Source organism: Cololabis saira, chromosome 11 (assembly GCF_033807715.1).
Source record: "Cololabis saira isolate AMF1-May2022 chromosome 11, fColSai1.1, whole genome shotgun sequence".
NCBI classification, from domain to species: domain Eukaryota; kingdom Metazoa; phylum Chordata; class Actinopteri; order Beloniformes; family Belonidae; genus Cololabis; species Cololabis saira.
This window is the reverse complement of record NC_084597.1, coordinates 44,287,676-44,314,510: the sequence shown is the minus strand read 5'-3', so window position 1 is coordinate 44,314,510 and position 26,835 is coordinate 44,287,676. Positions and strand designations below refer to the sequence as shown.

The 26,835-nt window shown below is 41.9% G+C and overlaps 1 protein-coding gene across 3 annotated transcripts in view; it reads right to left on the bottom strand.

Moving 5' to 3' along the window:
- The window catches only part of myo5b (myosin VB), an 84,936-nt gene that overhangs the window by 52,549 nt on the left and 5,552 nt on the right, over nucleotides 1-26,835 (bottom strand). For 2 of the 3 annotated variants that reach the window (XM_061734572.1, XM_061734573.1), the window contains exons 2-5: nucleotides 7,034-7,144; nucleotides 5,582-5,753; nucleotides 4,711-4,855; nucleotides 466-622 (exon numbers count right to left, since the gene is read on the bottom strand). In XM_061734572.1, coding sequence (XP_061590556.1) covers nucleotides 466-622; nucleotides 4,711-4,855; nucleotides 5,582-5,753; nucleotides 7,034-7,144 — 585 coding nt within the window. Of the gene's footprint in view, nucleotides 1-465; nucleotides 623-4,710; nucleotides 4,856-5,581; nucleotides 5,754-7,033; nucleotides 7,145-25,216; nucleotides 25,427-26,835 lie in introns of those variants that run through there. The other variant, XM_061734574.1, reaches the window with a different exon arrangement.

Sequence of the window (26,835 nt, the reverse complement as noted above, 5' to 3'; positions counted from 1 at the left end):
TTTTGTCGTCATTTTTATCGTTATCGGGATAAATGCCAGAAATTATCGTGATAAATTTTTTTAGTCCATACCGCCCATCCCTACTCCTTTTTCTTTCTCCCGCTGGACTCTACGTTTCTGAGCGCCACTGAGTTTCTTGTCGGACATTTTGCTGCTGTAAGATTGACAGGCGACAGCATTGTGAGGGAAGAACGACAAATCAAATCAATGAGCTGATTGGATAGAAGTGACCCATGTTGGCCCAATCAGTGCTTTTTTGCTTGTTTATCACCCCACGGACCATTGTAATGTTACATTTCTAATAGATAGTCTGACCAATCCGAGGGCCACTCCACACGTGGGCCCCTAGGCTGCAGCCTAGGGAAGCCTGTGCATTAATGATGGGACACAGGACGTGCCGGGTCACGGTGCAGAGCGCCCCCTGCTGTCCGTCTACATGTAAGCAGGCACCATGTCTGAACCCACCTCCATGATGGGATTGGACGCTAGAACCTTCTCCTCCACGTTGGTGTCGTTTGCAGAGCCGCCCACGGTGGCAAAGAAGCGCATGGCGTACTTGGCAGAAACCGTCTTCCCTGCTCCAGATTCTCCGCTGACGATGATGGATTGATTCCTCTCATCTCTGCAGAGATCAGTCAGTAGTGGGGTCAGTTTTAACGTCCCCTACACGTGCAGAAGAGTTCTGCTGACAAAGAAAGTCCCAACATCCATATAAAAGAAAAAAAAAACACAGCTTTTTTTGTCATAATGACACTAAATGCTTTTAAATTAGATCCAACTTATTTTCTTGAAATACTCATTTTCATAATGATCATATTTTGTCATGGTGGGACAACCCATTTACCCTCCGATTGATATCTTACCAGCATCCTTCACGTCCCTCTCAACTGTAACTGATGTTCTTTCACCAGGAGCTGCGACTAAGGATCAATGAGCATCACTGGAGAGTCTTCCAACATCTCTACCAAAACTAACACCGCTTTTCTCCTTTAACAATTTAAACCAACTTCAAGTACATGAAAGATGCTCATCACGTTATCATAATAAATATTTGTCCATACGAAGTTAAAAACTTCCATGTCCAGTCACACAAACATGGAAGAAAACGACTCTGTAACCAGCCAGGCGTGTGGAGTAAAAACCTCTGTAAATAGCCAGATTTATGAAATAAAAACTTCTGTAATCAGCCAGATGTTTGGAGTAAAAACCTCTATAACTAATAAAAACCTCCGTAATCTGCCAGATGTTTGGAGTTTACCTTGTAATCAGTCAGACCTGTCGGTAGAAGAAAAGTTCTGTCACCAGACAAATATCCAAAAAAACAAAGCCTTTAAGCCAGAAAATTAGAATATTGTGATAAAGTTCTTTATTTTCTGTAATGCAATTAAAAAAAACAAAAATGTCATACATTCTGGATTCATTACAAATCAACTGAAATATTGCAAGCCTTTTATTATTTTAATATTGCTGATTATGGCTTATGGATTCCCAGAATATTGTAGTTTTTTTGAGATAGGATATTTGAGTTTTTCTTAAGCTGTAAGCCATGATCAGCAATATTAAAGCGACACTATGTAACTTTTCCAGCTTAATATCATATTTCCAGAGTCATTGTGACTGTACATCAACTTCCAACAGGTTTAATGAACCTCTGTCATGGTCTGAGGGGTCTGTATCTCCTTCACTGGCACTATGTAACTTTGAGGAGCATGGTAGGAACCCTGCCACACTAAAAAACTACACATTTTTACGGCTTTGACTGCTTTACGGCATACGTCACTTCCCCCTCCTTCCCGATTCGTAGTGGAGACGAAAATGGGCGGGGCTTGTAGCGCAGCTCCCCAGAAGCTGGTAAGGAGTTGCTGCGTTGTGGCTGCAGCAGCTCCACACAACAGACGTGGGGAAAAGATCCTAATGGTTTAACTTTTCACCGCTTTCCTGCTCGGAGGCAGAACCACGGAGGCCGGCCAATTATCTGAGATAACAAATTAAAAGAGTAAAAGAGTCATCGGCTCGGTTGGATCGCGCCTGTAACGACCAAACATAACGTTCCTCAGTAAACAAACTAACACGCAAACAGACGGGCGTCGGATCAAAACACGGGTTTATTAAACCACAAACCAACACTCACAGACCGGGGTCGGATCATTCAAACAGGTTTTATTCCTCACTTCTCCAGCTAAACGCAGTTGTTGGCCAGCTCTCTGCGGTGCGATTAATTTTGTTGAGGGAAAAAATATTAACTATTTGATTTGTAGCTGCAGAGGAAAAAAATAATCTCACAAGGAAAAAAAAGTATTGCTCACGCCTCGGAGCCTCTTCAAAGCAGTCAAAAAAAAAGAAAAGAAAAGTAAGAGTAATACAAAACATGTACTGTATGTTGTACTATTATACTAATTTATTGAAACACATGGCGAGTCAAACATTTACCAAAGCAGCTGCCAAACACTCCTAAACAAGGTAGTAAGACGTGGGTTGTGCAGAACTGCGGCAGTAAATCCTTTCTAAAGAGTGGCGCTCCGACGAGGAGCTCCATTCTTTAGTAGGGATTTCATATGGATCCAGACCGTTAATAATCAATATTTTCTCCATATACCGCTCCCTGGCTTTCTTGTTTTAAGCCGGGCATACACTGTGCGATTATCGGCTCGTTTTGAGCCGATTTTCCAGTCGTGCGACTTTTTTTTGATCGGGCCCGATTTTGACCCAATCGTTGCTCGTGCCTCGTGCAGTGTATGTGGGGTAACGACGAGAGATTAACACCTCACGACGAGAGATTAACACCTCACGACGAGCTCCCGATCACAAATCGTGAGGTCGCAAGAAAATCAAGCGTGTTTGAAATCCTGGTCGCTCCTCACAGCTGAAGCAGCTACGACCCGATTTGCCTCATCCTTTCACAGAGAGCATGTACAATCTCTGATGTCACGTCAAAAACTATTATTTGCAGTTTAAGTGTTGCAAATTCACATTACAAATCATGTTTTAGTAGCAAAAAAAAGACTGCATTTCCCCGTACGGTGCGGGTCGCCGCGTACCCTACGCCGTAGGCTCTGCGTTGGTGTAACGCGGAACCATAAATCAGTCTTTAGTGTGTGCGCTGTCTGCTGTTCGGAACAACTCTTTTTTCTCTTCTCACTTTGCTGGGACGTCGGGTCTCTCCGCCGAGACACAACTTTTGCAGTATGCGTTCTTTATTGTGTCTAAAAATGATGCGCAGTGCCCGCCCAATCAGAAACGGTACAGATGTTTTGGGATTTTTTTAATATATATATAAAAAAATAAAATTATAAAAAAATAAAGTATCCCCATAACCTTTGATCGTGTGGGCAGGACGTACGTTTGGGTGGACACAGCCCACCCCTGCCCCAAAACCGGCCTCGAGTTCCAGTACAGAGGTCCGACGGGAGGATTATGAACGTATAGTGTGAGCAGACGGAGCATCAGAGCATCGGGTCGTACAGTGTGAGACCATAAATCGTGGACTGTGAACTTTTGAACTCCGCGATTTAGTCGTGCAGTGTGAGATGGGGGTGAATCAAACGATTTAAAATATCAGACAGTGTATACCCAGCTTAAGGAATCCCGGTAAATTCCAGTTCCTTTCCAGCAGTTTAACATCTTTTTTTTTGCGTTCCGTCTGTTCACTTGGTGAAACAGAAAAGCGTCCCGTCTTCTCTCAACACAAATGCACGCGACGGGACAGGAGTTTTCCAGCAGTACGCGCTGGTGCTCATGGGAAACGTAGTGTTCTTTCTGGTAAAACACTACCGCTTTTGTCCAAAGGAGCCGCCAAACTCAGAAAAGCTGAAAGTTATGTTGTGCTGCTTTAAAATAATAAAAGGCTTGCAATATTTCAGTTGATTTGTAATGAATCCAGAATGTATGACATTTTTGTTTTTGTAATGGCATTACAGAAAATCACAATATTCTAATTTCCTGAGACAGTCCTGTATAAAGTTAGAACCTCTGTACCCAGATATGCAGACCTCCAAAGCAGATCACACCGGTCCAGGGCAACTGAATAACACAACAAAATTAACCTTTTATGTCAAATCAAACTTCATTTATCCCCAGTTTTCATATACAAAGTGCTTGACCACTACAGTCACTCTGCTGTAGATTTTTCTGACATTCGTATATTTATATATTTTTTATACATAAGGACACATGCCCTGTTCATTTTTATTCTACTTTGTTCTTGTTCTATTTGAGATTTTCAACGTCTTGCTGCTCAGTTGCCATTGCAATTGCCCCTCGGGGATGAATAAAGTTTTCTGAATCTGACAGTAAAAACACACGAGCAGCCGAGTTCTGAAGTGGCTGAAAGCGTGAAATTTATTTTTTATGGGAAGACCAAAAAGCAGAGCAGTATGTTAGTCGATGCCACTTCACATAAAAGCATCAACATCTCAGTGGAAACACGTGTACTCTCGGTGTATTAAACTTGATAAAAAACAGTTTTAATCACGTGCTCAATGGGTGGAATCACGACCGGGTTCTTTACTTGATCAGATGTCTTTTAAGACGACGCAAGGCATGTTGACAAATGTTTCAGGGCCGATAGCTAAAATCTTGGTATCTGTGGTCCACAAAGTTGTCTGCCATCCTTCATGTAATATTTAAATGCAATAAAAACTGGCCATGCATCTCCAAGCCGTAAAAAAGAATGCCACATCTCCTAATGAAACTCCCCCCAGGTGAACGTACCTGGCCATCTGCTTGTACGCCTCCTCGGCCACAGCGAATATGTGGGGGTCCATGTCCCCCATGTTCTGCCCGCTGTAGGCATTGATCACCTCTTCTCCGTAAATCTGCAGCTGCTCGTACGGGTTAATGGCCACCAGAACAATGCCTGAAGCCGGAGAGGAAACCAGATCAGAACACACACACAACTTTTATCTGATTTATCTGATCAGTTTACACAGATCCCTGTCTGTGTAACGGTTTTTCTCAATACATGAGTCAAAATGTAAATTTGTTGTACAAAAAGCTACGAAAGAGACTAAAAAGGAGATGTATATCTATTGTGGGAGTTAAATTATGGAATGACGCTAACCTAGATTTACAAATCTCAAAACTCATTTTCAGTTTACAAAAAAAAGATTTGTAGAGCAATCTTTCAAAGCTACATAGGTTAATATTTATTTGTTTGCTGCTGTTAAAATATATATATATATATATATATATGTATATATATATATATACACATATAAAAATGTCTTTATTATAAATGTAAACCTTATTTGTCCTCCTTTTCTGGTTTAGTTTTGCTATAGTTTGTTTGTATGTAGGACAGGCATTAATATAAGCACTTTGCTTCTGCCTGTGCCTTTTCAGTCACTATTTTTCAATAATGTTTGTGTTTTATGTTTGTAGAGTGATGCGATTGAATAAAGAATTTCAATCAAAATCAATCAATCAAGTTTATGAACCAAATAAACGATGGAACCGTGTGTGACAGCTGCCAAACCTGCTAAAAGTACCAAAAACGTAAAAATTCAAAGAGTATGGAAAGAAAGTTGAGCAGTGTAAATAAAAGATTTGAAGAAAGGAAGGTAAGGAGTACGGAGTGACTGACCGCAGTAGGTGTAGATGTGGTTGGACTCCAGGAAGCGTACTCGCAGGTTGTGCAGCACTGCAGGTTCATGCAGGTAACTGAGAGCCGTCAGGTCGTTCTCGCCCACCAGGATGTCCGGGTTCCGCAGGAAAGGCAGGGGGTTCGCCTTTGGACCCACTGGGTACTCCAGAGTCTGCAACAGCAACACAAACAGGACCAGGCATGACACAGGCCACCATGCAAGATACAGCAGACGGCATCACAGACGGGGACACGGGTTAGGACTGAAACGGGACACTTGTTTCAGCAGCTCTGCTGTCTTTATTATCCTTTTCAGTTTCAGAGCCAAGCTTCATCTCTGGGACCATTCAGAAACATGCCGCGCTGCTTCAGATGAGACCGCAGTTTTCCAGACGGACGGCGGGACTGCATGAAATCAGAGCAGCTTCTCCTCAAACACCATGATGAAGTTAGAAAAACAACAAGTGACGGACTGAAACAGCCAACACTCAAGTATTATTTCATTTATAAGATGTTTTAAGGTCTAGTGGGTGTTACTAGCAGTACTCGAGTTGTAAAAAAAGAAATCAGGGGGGATGGTGGATTTTATCATATGGGGACAGATAATTTGTGCTGATTACAAATAATATAATATATTACAAATAATAGCAGTGACCTAAACACCTGCAGGAATGCGTTGCAGCAGTTAAATGCAGCCTTCTGTAAGCTTTAAATATCCACTGGGCTTACATCAAATACATCAAAACACAACAATAAAAAACACTTTTCTGAACTTATCAATATGACTCTGTCCTTCACAGGATAAGTAAAATGGATCACTGCAAAAACTCAAAATGTTAACAAGAATATTTGTCTTATTTCTAGTTAAAATGTCTCATTTTAGTAAAGAAATCTAATTACATTTAAAACAAGACTCATTGGAAAAAAAAAACAATTTTCACCAGTTTCAAGTAGATTTGCCAGTGGAACAAGATTTTTTTGCTTGTAATAAGAAGATAAATCTTGTCCCACTGGCAGATTTTTCTACTTATTTCAAGTAAAAATTTACTTGAAACAGGTGAAAATTGTCAAATAAGTTATTTTTCTGGTGATGACTCTAAATGTTGAAATAGCAGTAAAACCACATTCATTGATGAAATGACATAAGGGATGGAAAGGGGGGATGGCAGTTTTACAGGGGAGATGATTTGGATGTTTTTTTATTTCAGGGGGGGTGCCATCCCCCCCTCATCCCCCCTCAACTCCAGTACTGGTTACTAGGCCGGATGCAGCGCAGGCGGAGAGGGGGAAGGTAGGCAGCAGAGGTTTACACCTGGGCCGGCTCAACCAGGACCGTAGAGCACCCGTACAACCCTAAGAACTTTATCTGACTTATCAGAATGAAGAGCATGAAACTAACAATCTGAACGTGGGCCTGGCCTCTGTGTGCGTGTGTGTGTGTGTGTTACGCACCGCTTCATCCTCCAGCTTCAGGTGGAGGACAGGATCTCCCTCCTTGTAGTCTTTGGTGATCTCTGCAGCTTTCCACACATCGTCTGGGTCCGGGATCCACACCCGTGTGTACTAGAACACACACACACACAAATCAGAGAGAAGCATTTACTACCGTCTGAGTACAATCATGTGCAACTTCTTTTACCGTGTCATCATTTATTGGCTTATTTTGACAAGAACTGAAAAAAATAATACTAAAAAAAGTGGGAAATCTTAAGCATCCTCTTTCTAATTCAATAGCATTGAAGAACAAGTTGCAGCCATGAGCTGCTAATCATCTTCATAGTGGAACTGATCACCAGATGTGCAGACCTCGAGGAAAGCAGGCGTTTTGTTCGTCTGGAGTTAACACAATGCCAATGTTAGTGACGTTATTTTGTGGTCAACCATTGGGACAGCTGGTTGGTTGCAGGAGAGATGCAGTACAGAGCTCTGCCATCGACCCGGACCTCTGTCAGTCCAGTAACGTGGTGGTGGACTGTGAGGGACACTGCCAGTGTTAGCACACATGGAAACCAGGTATCTGTGTGCCCAAACATCATCCACACTGTCAGAGCTACGTTTTCTACTGCTGTGGACACTGTCAGCCAGAAGTTAAGTTTGCTAAGTTGTGGGATTTAAAGCTGCCTAGTATGCAGCACTGCATTAAACAATACTGATGTTACTTGTTTGCCAAATTCTTTTGTACTAAAATTATTTATTTGAACCAGTTTATAAAAAGGTGGCATTAACATCCACACGGAGCAGCTAGAGGAGATTGTGTGGTCCAGTTTAGGAAAAGTGCTTTTAGCCAGTCTGGAATTTCAATCAGGGCTGCTTGTGAGTGGAACTTCATACCAACTGAGATTAGAAACCAATCAAATTATGCTTCTTTTAAATTTTATCTAAAAAAGTGGTTAATTAGTGGCCAAGGCTGTCAACATTAAATTTTAGTGCTTCATTTTCCTGTCTTGCTGCCCTGACTGTCGGTGTTTGTCTGATCCACCTGTCACGTTGCCTATTAGTTTGTCTAGTTACACTGTTGCTTTTTATTCTGTGTTTAGTGCTTTTGTCTTGTTAGTTTTTGGCCTGTTAGTGTGTTACTGTGTCTCGTGTTATTAATGTTGATGTTACTGTTGCTGCTTCATGTTGTTTCTGTTTTCCTTTGTAGCAATTGTCTTTTGTTTCGCTTATGTTAGCCTGTGTGTGTTTATGTATTTTAGCTTAGTCTCTTACCTTTAATCTTTATTCTGATGTAGCATTCTTATTTGTTTTTTTTAAATGTTTTATTGATTATATCTTAATAACTTTTCTTTTAGGTTGACTATTTTACACCAGTCCAGGGACAGCAGATGCAAAATAGCCTTTTTGGCTAATTCTGGCATATTTTACATTTGTTTAAATGTATTATTAATGTGCATTGTCCCTGATAACTAAACCTTTAAATAAATAAACTTCTTGGAGTCAAATTACAAACAATGAAAAATAAAAAAGTCAACATTAGTATGGTAATGTGTTTATGTAATTCTTTACTCTTTACAATTAATTTCATAAAATTGATATAGAAAAAAGATTCTAAATTGCCCGTAGGTGTGAGCGTGAGTGTGATTGTGAGCATGGTTTGTGTGTCTATATGTGGCCCTGTGATGGACTGGTGACCTGTCCAGGGTGTAACCCTTGCCTCTCACCTAAAATAAGCTGGGATAGGCTCCAGCAGACCCCCGTGACCCCGCAAGGGATAAAGCGGGTAAGATAATGAATGAATGAATGAATGATATAGAAAAAAGTACCGTTCAGGAACCGGTATCAAAGTCAACATATCGGTACCGGTATCAACATTTTTTAAAAAGGTACCCAGCCCTAGTCCTCAGTCATCTGCCACCGTCATTGGTCCACCTGTGGCGGGCTGGTGGCTGCAGGCCACACTCAGTGGAGACGTGGTCGCTCACAGGTCCACTCAGCCTCAAAGCCCAGGTGACCAAGCAACGGTAGGTGGTGGTTCCTTTGGCAACAGGGATGGTTCCTGAAATGATCCTGGTGAAGGTTTCATCTCCACCGGAGGATCTGGACCCTGCAGGAGGGAGACACGGCCCAGCTAGTGTCCTCTGCTTAGTCCTGGCTTGCCCCAGAGCAACCTAGAACCTTCCAGACCAACCAGAACCGGTCTTGGTCTGAGCTATGCTTTCCCTCAGTCTTCTTCTCATTATAATTAGTTTATGAATTTGTTCAACTCCACTGCACAAAAACTACGGCTTCCTGCGGCTCTATCTTTGTTTACATCCGTATGTCACGCCGTCCTCCTGCACATGCAGGTCACGTCAAAACAGAATCCCCGATCCAGAAGTCTGATATGAGACACATTTTAAACACTGAGGTGAACAACCACAAAAACTATCAGATCTTGAGGGAAAGAAAGTTGAGCTTTACACAATAAAAACATCACAAAATACAAAATGAAATGAATCATTGTGGATGTGAAATCTAATAATGGAGAACAAAACTGTTTTTTTTGTATCAGACTGTAAATATTTGTATTTCTGCTGTAAAGTTGGACATTTTAACATGAAGGTCAATGGAGATAAATATATTGCTGGATCCAGACCCTGATGGTCAGTAGTAGAACTGCATGGCATGACCCAGATCCTCGAGGTCAGCGCACGTTTGAGATGATGCTTTGCTCTATTCAACTCCTGATCAATTTATTGATTGATGGTCAGCTTGTCATCAAGATCTACACAAGTCTGTTGATGGTCCAGTTATCTGATGCAGGCGTGTTTGAGCAGAGCAGCATCTGAAACATGCAGGACTATGGTGGCCGACAAGGGCCAAACGCACTGCAACGGCCTAATGCGTCTCAGTTAAGGAAAACGGCTTCAAGTACAGAAACAATTCAAATTCACAAACTCAAAACGAGGTACAAAAAGAGGAACGTGGTGCAAATGAAAAAACCTGCTGCAAAAAACTAAGACAAATGCAGCATCATCAAACGCTGCAAATAGAGAAACGATATAAAACAAGAAACCATCTTCAAAAGAAAAACGCTTCATAACCGGTCAGTACAACCGGAAGTGCTCCAAACCTGCAGGGGGCGCTCTGACTGAACCTCAGTGTTTACATCCATGGTTTAAACATACAGCGGGAACGGTAATGTGATTTTACTATGTGATTTGACTATATTTATATATGATGTTTATATCACTGTACAAAGCTGTACATTATGATACGTTTATTATATTTTACACCTGACGATACAATGTACAGCGTTGTACAGTGATATAAACAATGTATATAAATATAGTCAGATAAAAATCACATTACTGTTCCCGCTGTATGTTTAAACCATGGACGTAAACACTGTGGTTCAGTCAGCTTGAAGCCGTTTTCCTTAACTGAAACGCATTAGGCCGTTGCAGTGCGTTTGGCCCTTGTCGGCCACCGTACAGGACAGCAGGTCCCGAGGACCAGGGTTGAAGAACACTGCTATGGAGGGATGGGCTCTGAAGATGCTGTAAATGACATCTGGAGGACACATCATCACCACTCTGACCACATCTGTCCAGCTGAACCGAAACACTGACGCACCTCCTCACACCTGCGGAAGTGACATCACCATCCACCTGCTTTCATGCAAATGTGCTGCACAGAAACCAGCCACTCGTTTACATGCAGGTCACACGCTCCAGTGATGACGGCGCTAGATAGTCTGCCCCAATGAAGCTACCACACGCAAAATCACACAAGCACAAACATGAACACACTATCACACCAATCTTAGTTTTGTTTAAATTTATCTCTCATCACCCCGTTCATATTTAATCTGATTCAGACCATTTCCAATAAAACCGTTTTAACACCAAGCAGCTAAATGAACAAGAGACAACACAGAGAAGCAGAAACTGGAGTTGTTCTGGTTCTGATACCAGAATCAGAAAAACACATTGGTTCTGACAAAATGAACTGTTTCAGGATCTGAGAGTTTTTATGTCCATCTACCATCTGATAGCACTTTATGAACTAAAAAAAATACATGTTTACTTTCAGTTCAAATAATGAAGATAGTCATAGAAAATTTAATTTCAATCATCTATTTGCCCGAACAACTTTAGCAGATGAGCAGATGAGTGTTTCTGTTGTTGGAATTAAGTTATGGAATTCATTACATGATGATTTAAATGGCTGTATAAACATATTTCAGTTTAAAAAGAAAAATAATAGCAATGTATGGATGAAATAGTTAAAATTTATAATATATGTGTATGGAGACAGACAATCTATCTTTGATTGATTTTTTTTTTTTTTTTTTTTTTTTTTTTTTTTTAAATTGTGCAGACCATCTGTTATTATTGTTCAATGTTTTGAGGGAGGTGCAGGTATAATAAGATTTTCTTCTTCCTGCTCCTTTCTGGTTATGGAATATGCTTTGATTGTGTTGTCATTTTACTTGTTTGTTTTTTATGTTTGCATATTTCCATGATCGGAATAAATAAAAATTTAATTAAATAAAATAAATGCAAGTTCTTCTTTGTTGCTCTAAGGTAACCCGGACTCCTCGTTTTAACTTCATGCAAGTCTGATTCATTGGTCTGGAGTCTGGAGTAGACGGCTCCATCATGCAAAGAGGACACATGTGAACCCCACCCAGAAACAAGAATAAATAACGGGTTTATAAGATTTGCAGATCATTGCATCTACTTTTATTTACGCCTTACACAACGTCTCAAGTTTGTTGCAACCGGGTTGCGTTTTGATCCCACATACATTCAAGTAAAGCGGCTGAGACATCCTCTCATCCTCAGAATTGTGCCTTATTAGGAAAGACAAAGCTCCGCCCACATGACCTGACATCATACATGTGTCACACTGGCCAGCTGGAAGTTGCGGAACCGATGTCGAGACGGTTGATTGTTTTTGTTTCAGCCATGTTTCTTTGCAGGGTCAAGCTGAGTTTCAGCCAATCAGAGGAGCCCTCTGACATCACCAGCCTGTTTATCTGGGACACTGGGAGGACTGGGAGGACTGGGACTACACGGCTCTCTGCACACAGGAATGTGTTGTGGTTGGGGGAGGGGCCGTTCTGCACGCCTGCACTCACACACACAGTCCTGAGTAGTTTTGTGGACACCAGCAGGTGTGTCTGGTCCCTGCAGAGCATTTCCACTCAGGTGTGCCATGATGTCATCAACTGTGGGAGCTGAAGCAGGTGGAACAGCTGTGAGAGTGTGAAGTGGGGAGGGACTGCAGGTGGAGACACGCGCCAGGTCGCATAAGTCAAGTTTCAGCGGTGGGTGCGGGCTCACCTTGTAATCTTACGCATATGTTTTTCTCTTGTCCAGCCCTGACACATTTTGGCAAGTTTACTTCGACACCATGTCCAAGGTATTCTCAAAAACTATTGACGCCTCACCACACATTGGCATTTCTGGTCTTCCTGAGGAGTTTATACCCGATACTCTACTAAAGAATTGGAAGTAATGGCTTTCACCTCCGTGATTGCTAAACGCCACCTCCTTCTTAACTGGAAATCCACGACAGCTCCTTCCAGGACACATAGCCCTTTTACACCAAGCTGGTTCCAGGGCTGGTTCTGGGCTAGAGCCAGACTTAGCACCAGTTCTTTGGTTTTACACAGCCTAAGCACCGGCTCGCTTTACGTCGGGGGCTGGGGGCGGGGCTGGGGACGGAGTTACTGAACAACCAAAGCAGAATAAACACGGAAGAGCGCCGCTTTTAAACAACGGAGCGTTGGAGACGGCGGTTAAGTTAGCAGACTCTTTTATTATTACATCCATTTATTTAATAATGGATGTAAAACAGAAGCAGCAGTGGTCTACGGTACAATCTATCAACAGTAACGTCGGCGGGCTCCGTGCCCGCCAATGGAGCGGTAGCCTCGCGTCCGAGCCCGCGGGGGAAGCGTTCCAGCCCTGGGAAGGGCCATATTAACAGCGCTACAGCTGAAATTAAAACAGCTTTTGGCTCTCAGCTTCCTGATCAGGGTAGGGATGAAAACGAGGGGGAGTGGTGGTGACGTATACAGTAACGTAATGACGTGGCTCTCTGGCCAGCTGCAGGCCAGCACCAGCTTGTGTAAAAGCAAACGGTTCTTACTTAGAACCAACCGCGAACCGGCTCTAGCACCAGCACTAGCACCAGCCCTGGAACCAGCTTGGTGGAAAAGGGTACAGTGGATTAACGAGGTTATGTCCTTTTTACCTTTTTTTATTTATTTATTTTTTAGTTGGGTTTTTCTTTTTTTGTCTATCCTCATGTTTATGTGCCCAGTTAATTATTTCATACAGACTATGTCTATTTTATTGTATTGTTTATCTGGTCTTGTATTATCGTTATTTGTTCTTAAAAAAATATGTCAATTTAAATTCTCTGGTGCATACAACCATGTTCATTGCTGTCACCAATGTGCCCTGGCGTATGTAAGTGCCTTTGTTACTTTTGCATCAATAAAGAATATGAAACAGAAGTTTGAGCGGTGGGCAGGTGAGGCCCCGCCCCCCGCCCTGTCAGCAGGTGAGGCCCCGCCCCCCGCCCTGTCAGCAGGTGAGGCCCCGCCCCCCGCCCTGTCAGCAGGTGAGGCCCCGCCCCCCGCCCTGTCAGCAGGTGAGGCCCCGCCCCCCGCCCTGTCAGCAGGTGAGGCCCCGCCCCCCGCCCTGTCAGCACTGACATCAGCGTGAACTCTGGGAGTGTCAGACTGAAACCAGCCTGTCGAGGAACTTTGATCTGCAGAGACGCCAGGACAAAGATCAAACTGTAGCAGGTGTAACAGGTGAGATGTCTGACGGACAGGTGTGGCTTATTCACGCCACTCAAACCATTAACACCAGAGACAAATGATTTCCATGCCATCAGGAATTAGTACACTTTTGATTTTTTTTTGGTCAGTAGAGGTTTTGCTCAGGGCCAGTGATTACATCTATTCAGAATACTCAGGTGTCCCGTTTTCCTCCTGTAAGTAAAGGCATCACCACAAACCAGGTTTTCAGATGGAAATGTTCCTCTCCAACTACAAACATACTCACAAAAGATTTAAAAAAAAACAAAACAACTGTTACAGGGCTCAAACTCTGCAGTATTGATCCTTATTCACACTGATCAACACCCCAAAACCGTTGTTTTACTTTGATCCGGCTGATCAACTGTGCTCACGCAGAGACACTTTTTCTAAATTCTCATGTTATTTATGATTTGTTTTATTATAAAATCATGCAAATTATGTTCAGACCAAAATAAAAAATGCTCCCCGACTCAATACAGAGGTTTTTTTTCAATTCAGGAGACTCCGTATAATCTTAGAGGTGTCTCTTACTGTACTGTACAATACTGTTACTGTACAAAAAGCTAAAAAAGGTATGAAAAGGAGATGTGTCCCCATTACTGGAGTTAAAGGGGACCTATTATGGCATCTAATACCTATTTTAAACAGGCCTTGAATGTCTTAAAAACAAGCTTTTGATTGTTTTTGCTAAATAAATTAGAAATTCAGCCTCTGAGCCATGTCTTTATCTTCCCATTCTCTAACCTCATTATCTATGCCGGATTCTGAGTGGGCGGGGCTATGATAATGAGGCTCTGTGCTGATTGGCTGCCTGAATGACGCGATACACCGCTACGGAAAAAAATGGAGGAAGCTCCGGCCGGTGGAGTTAGTTGTGGGCGTAGTTTCACGCATCGGAGGCCAACCTATGTAAATCACGTTGTTCCGCAACGACGGGAGCAGAATCTTATTGGCTCGTAGAAGTCACATGACACTGGACGGCTCATCCGGGCGGCTGTACAGACACTGCAGAATTTGGTTGCTTTCCTCCTTCTCTGAGTTGGCAGGCTGAGGGGAGACCACTTTATATATGTTAAAGCAATAATAGGTCCCCTTTAAATTCTAGATTGATGCAAACATAAATTTAAAAACATGTAATTCTCTTAAGAAAATGGTTTGTAAAACTATTTTTGAAGCTTATAAGTGCGATTGACTATCTGTTAATGTTTCTTTGCTTTTCTGGTATTTCTTTGCTTTTCTGTTTTCTGGAGGTCAGTAGCCAAAAAGTTGGTAATATAGGATAGGCTTTTATAAGCAGTTTCGCTTCTGCCTATGCCTTTTCAGTCATTGTTCAACACATGGTTATTGGTTTTGTGTGAAAGGTCTATGGTGTGCACAATGTTTTTTTGGTGTCGTGTTGTTATGATTGAATAAACTTCATTCATTCATTATGCCAAAAAATTCCTTGGTCTGTTAGATCCTGCTTCCTGAATCTTCTATTTCTTATCTACTCTGGTGGGCATCATCCCTGTGTCCCCGGTTCCACCTCGGTTGATTCTGGTTACCTTTCTAAACCAATCAAAACCATCACGGATAATTTTCACGTTTGAACTGAATTTGGTCTAAGGTGGCATGGAGGCGACCAGACATAGGTGAATCTGCATCAAGAACCAACATTCAAATTTCAGAGTTGAGGTTTATGTGGAAAAAGGACACATTGAAGTTCCTCTACTGGGAGATTTGCGAGGCCCTGTGCGAAATGGTCGGGGGGGGGCTCACGCGCGCAAAATTTTTGGGTTTTTCGGATCGGGTGTTTATATGTGCAATTTTAACTCTCCAATTAGCAAAATACTGGATACCTGCCTCATCATCATCATCATCATCATCATCATCATTTGGCTTGCCTCGACGCGGGGCCCCACGGCTGCTTGAGACCCGGTCGGATCAGTGATTTTTGTAACAAATTTATCAAACAAGCCTTTCAGAGAGGCAATAAACTCTTCCATTTTCTTTAGTTTTTTTCTTTTTTCATCCCCTGATGGAAATTTCCTGAATCTGTCTCGTTCTCTCGACATCGTGTGACAGTTTGTTCCAACTCCACCGTCTGGATCAGAGCAGCTTGTGTCTGCGCTTGGTCTGATCAGTTGTATTGAACAGACACGCGCATCATTGCACATATATTTATTGATATGCACAGACTAGTACACATTTTGGTCTGTAATGGAACGTCACTGTTGATATTTATAAGGGAAAAAGGAAAAAAAAAAAAATTTGAAAAAAAAAAAAAAAACGGCCCACAGCGCGAGGCCCCTTGGGGGGCGAGGCCCCATGCGGTCGCACGGTTCGCACACCCCTTGCGGCGGCCCTGGTCTAGATGCAGACCTGCAGTTCATATACTGACCACTCTGGATCTAAAATTGAGACAACCTATTTTGACCTCTTGGTCAAATGTTCAACTTTATAGCAGAAAACAGTCTTGGTCTCCATATTTAGATTTCACATCCATGACACCTCTACAGGGGACATTTTTACATCCCTCATCAGATAAAAATGACTGGTGACTAGCCGTCATCATTTTAACTACTTATCACTGCATTGACTTCTGAACTGTGAATAGCGGGCTACACGAACAGTCATTCATGCTTTAAGGAGATCTGGAAGACACCAAGGACAAATCATAGCTAAAAAATGGGAGGTCCCCAGCAGCTAAACTACACAACCAGCATGGACAAGCTGAACGAAGAGCCTTCAAGAACCCTTCTCAGTGCAAGTCTGGTGAGGCCTGCATTCAACCAGCCTGTAAGTCCCAGGGTGACGCTGGAGAGCAGCAACAACAGGCCCATCACCAGTGCTAGTCCTGGTTGCAGATGTGGAAGCTCCTTGTATGGCTGCTCCTTCATTTACTGATGAATCAGTTGTGCATATCTGAATATAACATCTAGACAGCCTGAAAACTGGGTAAATGAGACTAAGTCAATTTTGAACCCTGGAAAGTCAAGAAAAAGGAATGTATTAACCCTGATTTAAGGTTCTGCGTTAAACCAACGCAGAGCGTACGCCGTTGCCGTGACGCCATTGTGAATCCTTCAGACTTCTCCGTCAATCCATTTCTCTGCGGTGCAATACCCCCCAGAGCGCTAGTTGATACTTTGTTTAGCTTCCGGCTTTTCCGGTCACAGTGAATCAAAGAGATAAAGACAACTATTGTGCAAAAAACACCAAAAACATAGTCACACGAAGAGTGCTGAAAGTTCACGACTGCTTCACGAACTGGAAATGCGTTGCTACCAAGCGAACCAATCACAGCCCTCTCGGTCTACGTTGGGTCTGCGTCGCCTCGACGCGTAGTTCCATTTTTTGGGAGGTCCACGTCAGGCTACGGAGGTTGATTTAACGCAGAACCATAAAACAGCCTTTAGATGTTTTAATATGAAAAAGGTGACGTATGGAAAACATGCAAGAACATCCTCTCTGAAAGTAGGCGACCTGAAAGCTCAGCTTCCCTCTAACCTCCTTTCTGAGACCTCCTTGAACACACACTTACATAGTCTCGTATCCTGCTTTTAACAGTAATTTAGCTCAACTCATGACAATATAACCGATTCTACTGTTTCAGGCATAACAGCTGGTAATGATGCATATCATCTTATTAACTCCAAATGTTAGCAATAATCCCCATCAGCCTTTATTTTATCACACCCCATAACCAGTACTCGAGTTGTAAAAAAATCAGGGGGATGGTGGATTTTATCATATGGGGACAGATAATTTGTGCTGATTACAAATAATATAATATATTACAAATAATAGCACTGGCCAAAACACCTGCAGAAATACTGCAGGAATGACATAGCAGCAGTTAAATGCAGCCTTCTGTAAGCTTTAAATATCCACTGGGCTTACATCAAATACATCAAAACAACAATAAAAAACACTTTTCTGAACTTATCAATATGACTCTGTCCTTCACAGGATAAGTAACATGGATCACTGCAAAAACTCACAATCTTAACAAGAATATTTGTCTTATTTCTAGTTAAAATGTCTAATTTTAGTAAAAAAAAAATCTCATTACACTTAAAACAAGACTCGTCACTGGAAAAAACAACAATTTTCACCTGTTTCAAGTAGATTTTCACTTGAAATAAGTAGAAAAATCTGCCAGTGGAACAAGATTTTTTTGCTTGTAATGAGAAGATAAATCTTGTCCCACTGGCAGATTTTCCTACTTATTTCAAGTGAAAATTTACTTGAAACAGGTGAAAATTGTCAAATAAGTAATTTTTCTGGTGTTATTTTTCTGGTGATGACTCTAAATGTTGAAATAGCAGTAAAACCACATTCATTGATGAAATGACATAAGGGATGGAAAGGGGGGATGGCAGTTTTACAGGGGGGATGATTTTGACCGTTTTATTTCAGGGGGGGATGCCGTCCCCCCTCATCTCCAGTACTGCCTGCCCTATAAAAACAAAAAAATGTTTTTGGTTCTGCTAGATACCAAAAAGATGTTGCAGTGGATGATGCTTCATAACTTCTCTGATGGAGAACATCCCACACTGCACACTGGGGGGGGGGGGGGGGGGGGGTCTAGACTGCTGGGAAGCCTCCCATGATGCACCTCTCCTCACTCTGTTCTCTTTAGCTCCAGCTCTTAATGACACCACGGTTGTTGTTATTGACCCGTGTTCCTGATCTGTTCTCTCCTCTTTCCTGTCCTCTCAACCTCCAACTGATCCAGGTCGATTGTTGTCTGCCGGATGTTTGTTCCTGTTAAGGGGAACTTTTCCTTGTCCTGTCCAAAGTCGCCATGTGCTGGCTCAGGACAGGGGATTGTATCGAAGAAAGATTCTGATGCAATCTGTTGGTTTGCTTAGGCAGTTTATTTATTTATTGTTGGCTTTGTATTTTTTATACTTTGGACTAATATGAAACAAGTTGAATTTTATTCTAAGTGCATCGAGATGACATTTGTAGTAATTTGGCACCGTTCAAACAATAGAGCTGAGTTTATATGAACTGAGTTGAATCAAATTAGTTGTTAGGACATCATGGACCTGTCAGTAATTCATCAGAAAACCTGTTAGGACACCAGGTGACTCATTACTAGACAGTGTTGGAATCAGCTGATTTTCTGGACATGAAGCAGATGGAGCTGCAGGATTGGACCCCCCCAGACCACCCCCAGCTGCAGGATTATGTCTCCAAGCGGGTGTGGGGATTAAAGTGACTCAATTAATGATGATGAATCCACACGCAAAGACATACACGTCTATCTCCTTATGGGGACTTCCAACATCCATTCAGTTTTTTAAAGTTTAATATTAATCTCATTCACGCCCGAGTTCCAACTCCAATCAGAACTACAGAAGTGATGTTCTGCCTCATTGTGACCTGGTTTTGGTCCCCTGGAAGTCCTCACGAGATACAGAAGAAGTCACAAGAACACACACCCACCCACACACGACCTTAATCGAACTAATATCTAATCCTCTCAAACAGGTCTGAAACTCCAACATATGGATGCTGCCCTGTTAAATCGGACCTACTGCTAATGAGAAGTCATTAATCTGCAAGGTTTTATCCTGAGCTCCTAAAAAACGATAGATTAAGGCCCTGTTTACACAGAGCAAAAACTGTGGCGTTTTCATGCGTTTTGGCCGTTAATTTACACGAAAACGGAGCTCAAAGTCACCAAAAACGATCATTTCTGAAAACTCCGGCCAAAGTGGAGATTTTCAAAAACTCAGTTTTCATGTTTGCTTGTAAACGGAGGGAAACGGAGATTTAGGCTTCAGAACGTCACATTATGCAACAGAAACGTCACCAGCTTCATTTGTGCGACCCGTGTTTACAATTTGTTTGGCCACCGTCAATATTTTCTTGTATTTTACCTGTTTTATATTCTAAAGTCACACTTAAAAGTAATTCCACTTCTCTGTCACTCCAAACGAAAGACTCGTTCCGTCTTGGAAGTAACTGGCAGTCAAGGCTGATTTATGGTTCCGCGTTACACCAACGCAGAGCCTACGGCGTAGGGTACGCGGCAACGCGCACCGTACGCAGGCTATGCCGTCGATTTAACGCGGAATCATATTATTCAGGCTTCACACGTGTCATTTGTTGACGTTTTTTTCCAGGATTCTGATTGGCTAGCATGACTTTATCTTCTCGTTACACTGCCCCCTGTAGGTTTGGCTGCTCATAGCAGCCAAACAGCGTAGTTATGCGGGTTCGTGTAAACGAGGATATTTTTCAAAACGTAGAGGGGGAAATATCAGTTTTTGTAAATACCCGGCTATGTGGAAACGTGGCCTAAAACGTCCAACACTATAATAAAATGTTGGTGACACAACATACATGAAAAAACACATTACGTTACATTAAGGGGGCACGGTGGCGCAGCAGCTAGTGCAGCCGTCTCACAGCAAGAAGGTCCTGGGTTCGATTCCCGCCGGGGACGCTGTGGGCGCTGAAGTGCATGTTAGTTCCCCTATGACTTCAGTGCCCACACCCTGGGTGGGGTTGGTGAAAGGATCTGTCTGTGTGGAGTTTGCATGTTCTCCCCGTGTTCCCCTGGGTAGCTAATGTGAGCTACCCTCACAAAAACATGCACACAGCTAAATGGAGTGATCTTGAGGGAGGAGCTTGTCTGAAGCTAAACATTGAAGGTGTGTTGTTCATTGTTGCCAGTGGAGATGCTCCACAGGTGGCCTGTTTAGAAGAGAAGGAGAAGTTCTGGAGAGAGGTAGATGGAGTGATGGAGGGCATCCTCAGAGGCAAGTGTGGTGACTGCAGAACATTTCAATGGACATATTGGTTCCAGGCAACAGAGGTGATGAGGAAGTGATGGGTTTGGTATCCAGGATAGGAACGCAGGAGGACAGTAGACTTTTCAAAAAGGCTGGAGATGGCTGTAGCAAATACTTTTGAAGAGGCAGAAACAGAGTGACTTCCAGCAACTAATGACATGAAAATGAATATATATATATATATATATATATATTATATTATTATGTTCAAATATATGTTAAAATCAGTTTCCGCAGAACAATGTCATTGTTTTTTAATCAAGCGTCATTATTTGTCATGAATTCTTTTTAGCTTTCTGATCCTTGTATGTGTTATGTTTGTTTGTTTCTTGTTTTGATATGTTTTTATTTTTTGGTAAAGTTACTTGTCCTTGTATGTATTTTCTTTTATATGAAACTGAATTTATTTTTCTGCTGCCATCTAGACCAGGACTCCCTGGCAGAAGAGAGATTGTATCTCAATGGGACTTTCCTGGATAAATAAAGGATACATTAAAAAAAAAAAAAATTATATTATTTATTTTATATTATTTTTTTTTAAAGATTTTTTGTGGCTCTAGTGGCCCTTTATTCAAGTTGTAGACAGGAAGGGAGTAGAAAGAGAGAACGGGGATGACATGCAGCAAAGGTGCGCAGGCCGGGATTCAAACCTGCGACCGCTGCAGGAGGACTGTAGCCTCAGTATATGAGCCGCTGCTTAACCCACTGTTGCACCGAGCAGCCCGACTATTTTTATAGTTGATTCATTGAAATGATTGAATGACTAGTTGGATCATGATTTCCGTATAACGCTTGTTAAAAACTTTCTGCTCTATCCATCCTCTAAAAACTACAGCTAGACGGCCTGAAAACTGGGACCCTAAATAGACCGATTTAAATCATCTATGTATGGAGTCTTTCTGGACAAACACCGATCGCTAAGAGAACCAGTGAGTGATACAGATCAGGACAAATCGTCAAGTCTGAAAAGAGCTTTTGGAACATGAGACTGAGAAGCAGGTTGGCCTCCTATATCAGAAGCTACAGCAGCATATTCAGCCGTTTTTTATCTGAAGACATGTCAATATCAAAGTTCTGAACAATGAAACTTCAGCCCCCCCAGAAACCCTGATGTAAGCATGAAACTGTCTAAAGGACAGAGTCCAGGTAGAACAGAGACAAGAGATAAATGTCAGAGGGAGTGTTAGGCCGCGTTCAGACTGACAGCCAATATCCGATTTTCAGCCCATCCAGATTGAAACTGGATGACTCTTTTGAAGTCTGAACAGTCCCAAACCGCATGAGATCCGATTTTTGCAAACCACCTCCGGGAGGTAGTTTCATATCGCATTCATATCGCATTTGGGCAGATGCGTCTCAGTCTGAACAGCTCCAAACATTCAGATTGGTTTTGACTGTCCGTGACATCACTCTACGCGACGCCAGACCAGACCCATGCGCCAAACCACCCGCCCATTTCCAGTTGTGGAGCTCCGTTACAGGTATGGAGCAGTCGGAAGATGCTGAAAACAGCAGTCCTTGGACAGAGGAAGAAACAAAATGCCTCATTAATCTGTGGTGAGCTGGCTCCGTCTTGTTATTGTTTTTGTTGTCGCAATTACATGACGGCACACAATACACGCGCTGGGTGACGCCTCCGCTCCGACGTCGTTGCTACGGCAACCCGTCAGATCAGTCAATGATGTGGCCCAGTCTGAACAGAGCCAGATGCGATTTGGACACTTGCTAGAAACAGTGTGGACAGTCAGCCCTGAAAATCAGATATGAGAAGGAATCAGATATGAATCAGATTTGCCTGCAGTCTGAACGCGGCCTCAGAGGCGATAAAGAAGGTCTTCCCTGAAGACCTGAGTCTTCAGGGCGATCTTGAGGATAAAGGATGTTCATTTAGCCTCTTCTGCTTTAGGGGCAATGGGCAGTTTTCAGAGTTATAGACACCAAAGCATCAAAACCAGAAACATAACATCTCCTCTTCAAACCGGCTGGATAATAACTGAAGTGATTCACGGATTCAAACGGTTGGGAGGTTCAGGAGAGGCTTCAACTTCTCATCTGAACGCCTCCGGTCCTTCCTGAGCTACAGCCTTAAACACAGCTCTGCTGCTGTTCCACAGACTGACCTGGCCAGCTGATACAAACGTGGTCAAACCCAATTACATTTCTGTTCTAACTGCAAACAACACTTTCCTTTGTTGCTAAGGATATTTCTAGAGACGTTTGTGAATTTAAATGGCTTCTTTAATATTCTTGAATTTAAAAAAACAATTTTCTCAAGAAAAGATACACTTGCACAATAATGAGTCACATAAAACTACATCTACAACAATATCCCACTGACAATGTGGTGAAGAATACAGATTAAGTGACGTCAACGACCGCTACTTAGTTTATTATTTTACTAAGTATATTAGTTTATAAAGCGCTACATGGGTTTGCACCAGAGTATATTTCAGATATGTTTTTATTCTATGAACCAGGAAGGTTCTTCCTTTTTAGCTGTTTCCACAGAGTAGAACTAAAACATTTGGTGATGCTGCTTTTAGGCACCAATATGCTCCAAAACTGTGGAACAGCCGGAGGATCTGAGAGGAGCTGGAAATGTGGACATTTTTAAACGTAGACTAGAAACTCATCTCTTTGGTCTGACTTATGTAGCATCAAATGTTTTAGTTTTATTCTGTGTTACATTTTTTTTTTTAAAAAGGTATTTATTTATTGTAATGTTTATATTTTATAGTTGTGGACTGATTATTTTTTAGACTTAATCCTTGAACTTTTATCATTATTTCATTTTAATTAACTATATTGCAGAGGTGGGTAGTAACGAGTTACATTTACTTGAGTAAGTTTTGGGAAATTTTGTACTTTTAGGAGTAGTTTTGAATCTCTATACTTTTTACTTTTACTTGAGTAGATTTGTGAAGAAGAAACTGTTCCTCTTACTCCGCTACATTAGGCTACGTTGAGCTGTTACTTTTCTTTTATTCCTTTTATCCACGTACGGGTCAATCTCATGACATCACTGGGTGATTCTTTGGGAAAAATGTTTGTTTTTGCCTGTTTTGTCACATTTACACAGACTCAAACACACACAGAGTTTCTATGAGTTCATGTTGTTCTAGTTCTGTCTGGTTAAAAAAAGAAAAGAACAAAGGCTTGAAATTTTGTGCTACTTGTGCTTAATTTATTTTTTTATTCTGTTAATATTTTATTTATTACAGTACTTGAATTGACTTTAAGATTATTTTAATTTAAGCTATTTTTTATTAATTTTAATTTATTGATTTAATTTGATTATTTTGTACTTTTTTCTGTTTGAATGGTTGTGTTAAAAAAATAAATCAGACGTTACTCAACAGTTACTCAGTACTTGAGTAGTTTTTTCACCAAGTACCTTTACTCAAGTAATTATTTGGATGACTACTTTTTACCTTTACTTGAGTCATATTATTCTGAAGTAACAGTACTTTTACTTGAGTACAATTTTTGGCTACTCTACCCACCTCTGCTATATTGTATCTACACATGTCAGTGTGCATTGGTCTCCCAGTTTTTATTTTTTTATTATGCTTATTTTTCAGTCAAAATGTCAAAGCACTTTGTATTTCATGTACCTGGATGAAAGGTGCTATACAAATAAAATGTGATTGATGATTCATTGCTACTTAGTTTACAGCCTCCAATCAAAGCTGCTATTGATTAATGATGATAGATAGATGGCGTTTGTCGGAGGGAAACAGGAAGTTGTCAACCATTCAACTGTTGCTTTTACATCTCAGAAATGAATCATCATTCAGCACGGACCTGTCCTGCGATGAGGCTGATTTTCCAGCCCAACGACACAAACGGTGCTGATTTCTGCAGAACCGGTCGCAGATCGGTTCACCTTTTCCCAAGGAGCGTCTCTGGCTCCTCCACCCGCGCACTCTGTCTGCCTGTCTGCCTATCTGTCTGCCGCAGCACTCGCTTACAAAAAGTTAAATAAAATAAATTGATTGGGGTGTTGTTGTTTTTTTAATATCCGGAGAAAATGTGTTATATTTTGGACGCCACCGAAAGAATACTGATATTCTCCTCAATTTCGGCTCACACAGAATAACGCCGCCTTCCATTTACCTCGGAAATCGGAACTGGGAACTGGGAATGGCAGCCATATTGGAATGGTAACTCGGGGGTGGTGAAGCTTCTCCCACTTTCCTAGTAGGAAATCCCACTACGAGGGGCGTTCCAGTTGAAAATTCCGACTGGGAACTGGGAAATTCCGACTTCGAGGACAAATGGAACGCGGCATTATGCCGCGTCCCATTTGTCCTCGGAAGTCGGAATTTCCCAGTCGGAATTTCCCAGTAAGAACCAGGTGAGACACTTCCGCACGCGCTGCTCCGCGCGGCGCTCAGGTGAGACACCTGAATCCCTCACAGGTGGCCCCTGCTGCAAATTTGGAGTAAAAATCACTCAGTTTTCCCCCGGGACGACCAGAAAGCAGCTTCTGGGTGTCTATCAGGGGAGCTCGGACCTGTTGTTTGTGCCGTTGACGCAGTTTGTGGGCGGAGTTTGTTTCGGCAGGTGAAGTGAACTCACCTTCGTGAAGAGCTCGTTCACAGACATCGTTCCTTCCTTCCTCTGCAGTTTTTTGGTTCTAACACATTCCCACTTCTACCATCAAGCATCCATCGGACTGCTCCGGTGCTGGTGTGTGGTTCGGGGGTTGGAGCCCCGGGTTAGGGTCCGAGTCCCGTGAGAAAAATCCCGAGCGAGCTCGAGCAACAGGTGCAGGCCGGCTCTTCCTGATGACTGTGTTCCCGCCGCTGATTGGCTGATCCCTAAATCCTGGCCAGGTTTCAGCTGCGCGCAGCCGCGCACGCGTGCCTGCACATGGAAATATCGACCGGGGCTTAAACCTGAGGTCCCCGGACCCACGGAGGTCGTGGGATCGATCTGACTGGCCCGAGCTGGATGGAAGAGGGATCTTGCTTTCCAAACTGCTGAAGGCAGTACTGGAGTTGAGTGGGGATGAGGGGGGATGGCATCCCCCCTGAAATAAAAACGGTCCAAATCATCCCCCTGTAAAACTGCCATCCCCCCTTTCATCCTTTACTGTATGTCATTTCATCAATGAATGTGGTTTTACTGCTATTTCAACATTTAGAGTCATCACTAGAAAAATAACTTATTTGACAATTTTCACCTGTTTCAAGTACATTTTCACTTGAAATAAGTAGAAAAATCTGCCAGTGGGACAAGATTTATCTTCTTATTACAAGCAAAAAAATCTTGTTCCAATCTTGTTCCAAGTGGAAATCTACTTGAAACAGGTAAAAAATTGTTGAGTCTTGTTTTAAGTGTAATGAGATTTTTTTTACTAAAATGAGACATTTTAACTAGAAATAAGACAAATATTCTTGTTAAGATTTAGAGTTTTTGCAGTGATCCATTTTACTTATCCTGTGAAGGACAGAGTCATATTGATAAGTTCAGAAAAGTGTTTTTTATTGTTGTGTTTTGATGTATTTGATGTAAGCCCAGTGGATATTTAAAGCTTACAGAAGGCTGCATTTAACTGCTGCTATGTCATTCCTGCAGTATTTCTGCAGCTGTTTTGGTCACTACTATTATTTGTAATATATTATATTATTTGTAATCAGCACAAATTATCTGTCCCCATATGATAAAATCCACCATCCCCCCTGATTTTTTTTTTATAACTTGAGTACTGAAGTGAAAAAAAAAATCATTCATATTAATTGAGTGTGAATGCACTTAGCATTCATTTCTTAACACGAATGGTGAATAATGTTGGTTTTTATGATCATACCAATTTATTATTCATCAAGTCAAAAGCACTCAAATTCATGGACCTGGTAGATCAGAAAACAGCTTTGCTTATGTTTAAAGCAAGAAAAAATCTACTTCCTCCCAACATACAAACCGTGTTCAGACAGAGAGAGGGGGGTTAATTCAACTGGAAACAACCGATCTGGAATACAGTTGCGAAAAGTAGGTGCATTTCTGTTTGTGGCGTGAGGTTATGGAATAACGCATTACCGGAAGAATTAAAATATAGCAAAAATATGTTGAATTAAAAAAAAAAAAAAGGTATAAAGACATGATGATGGATAAGTACAGACTTGTTCCCGGGTAATGGAATGATGTAATAAAGAAAGGAAACAAAAGGATGGGTACATTGAGTATTATTTTGA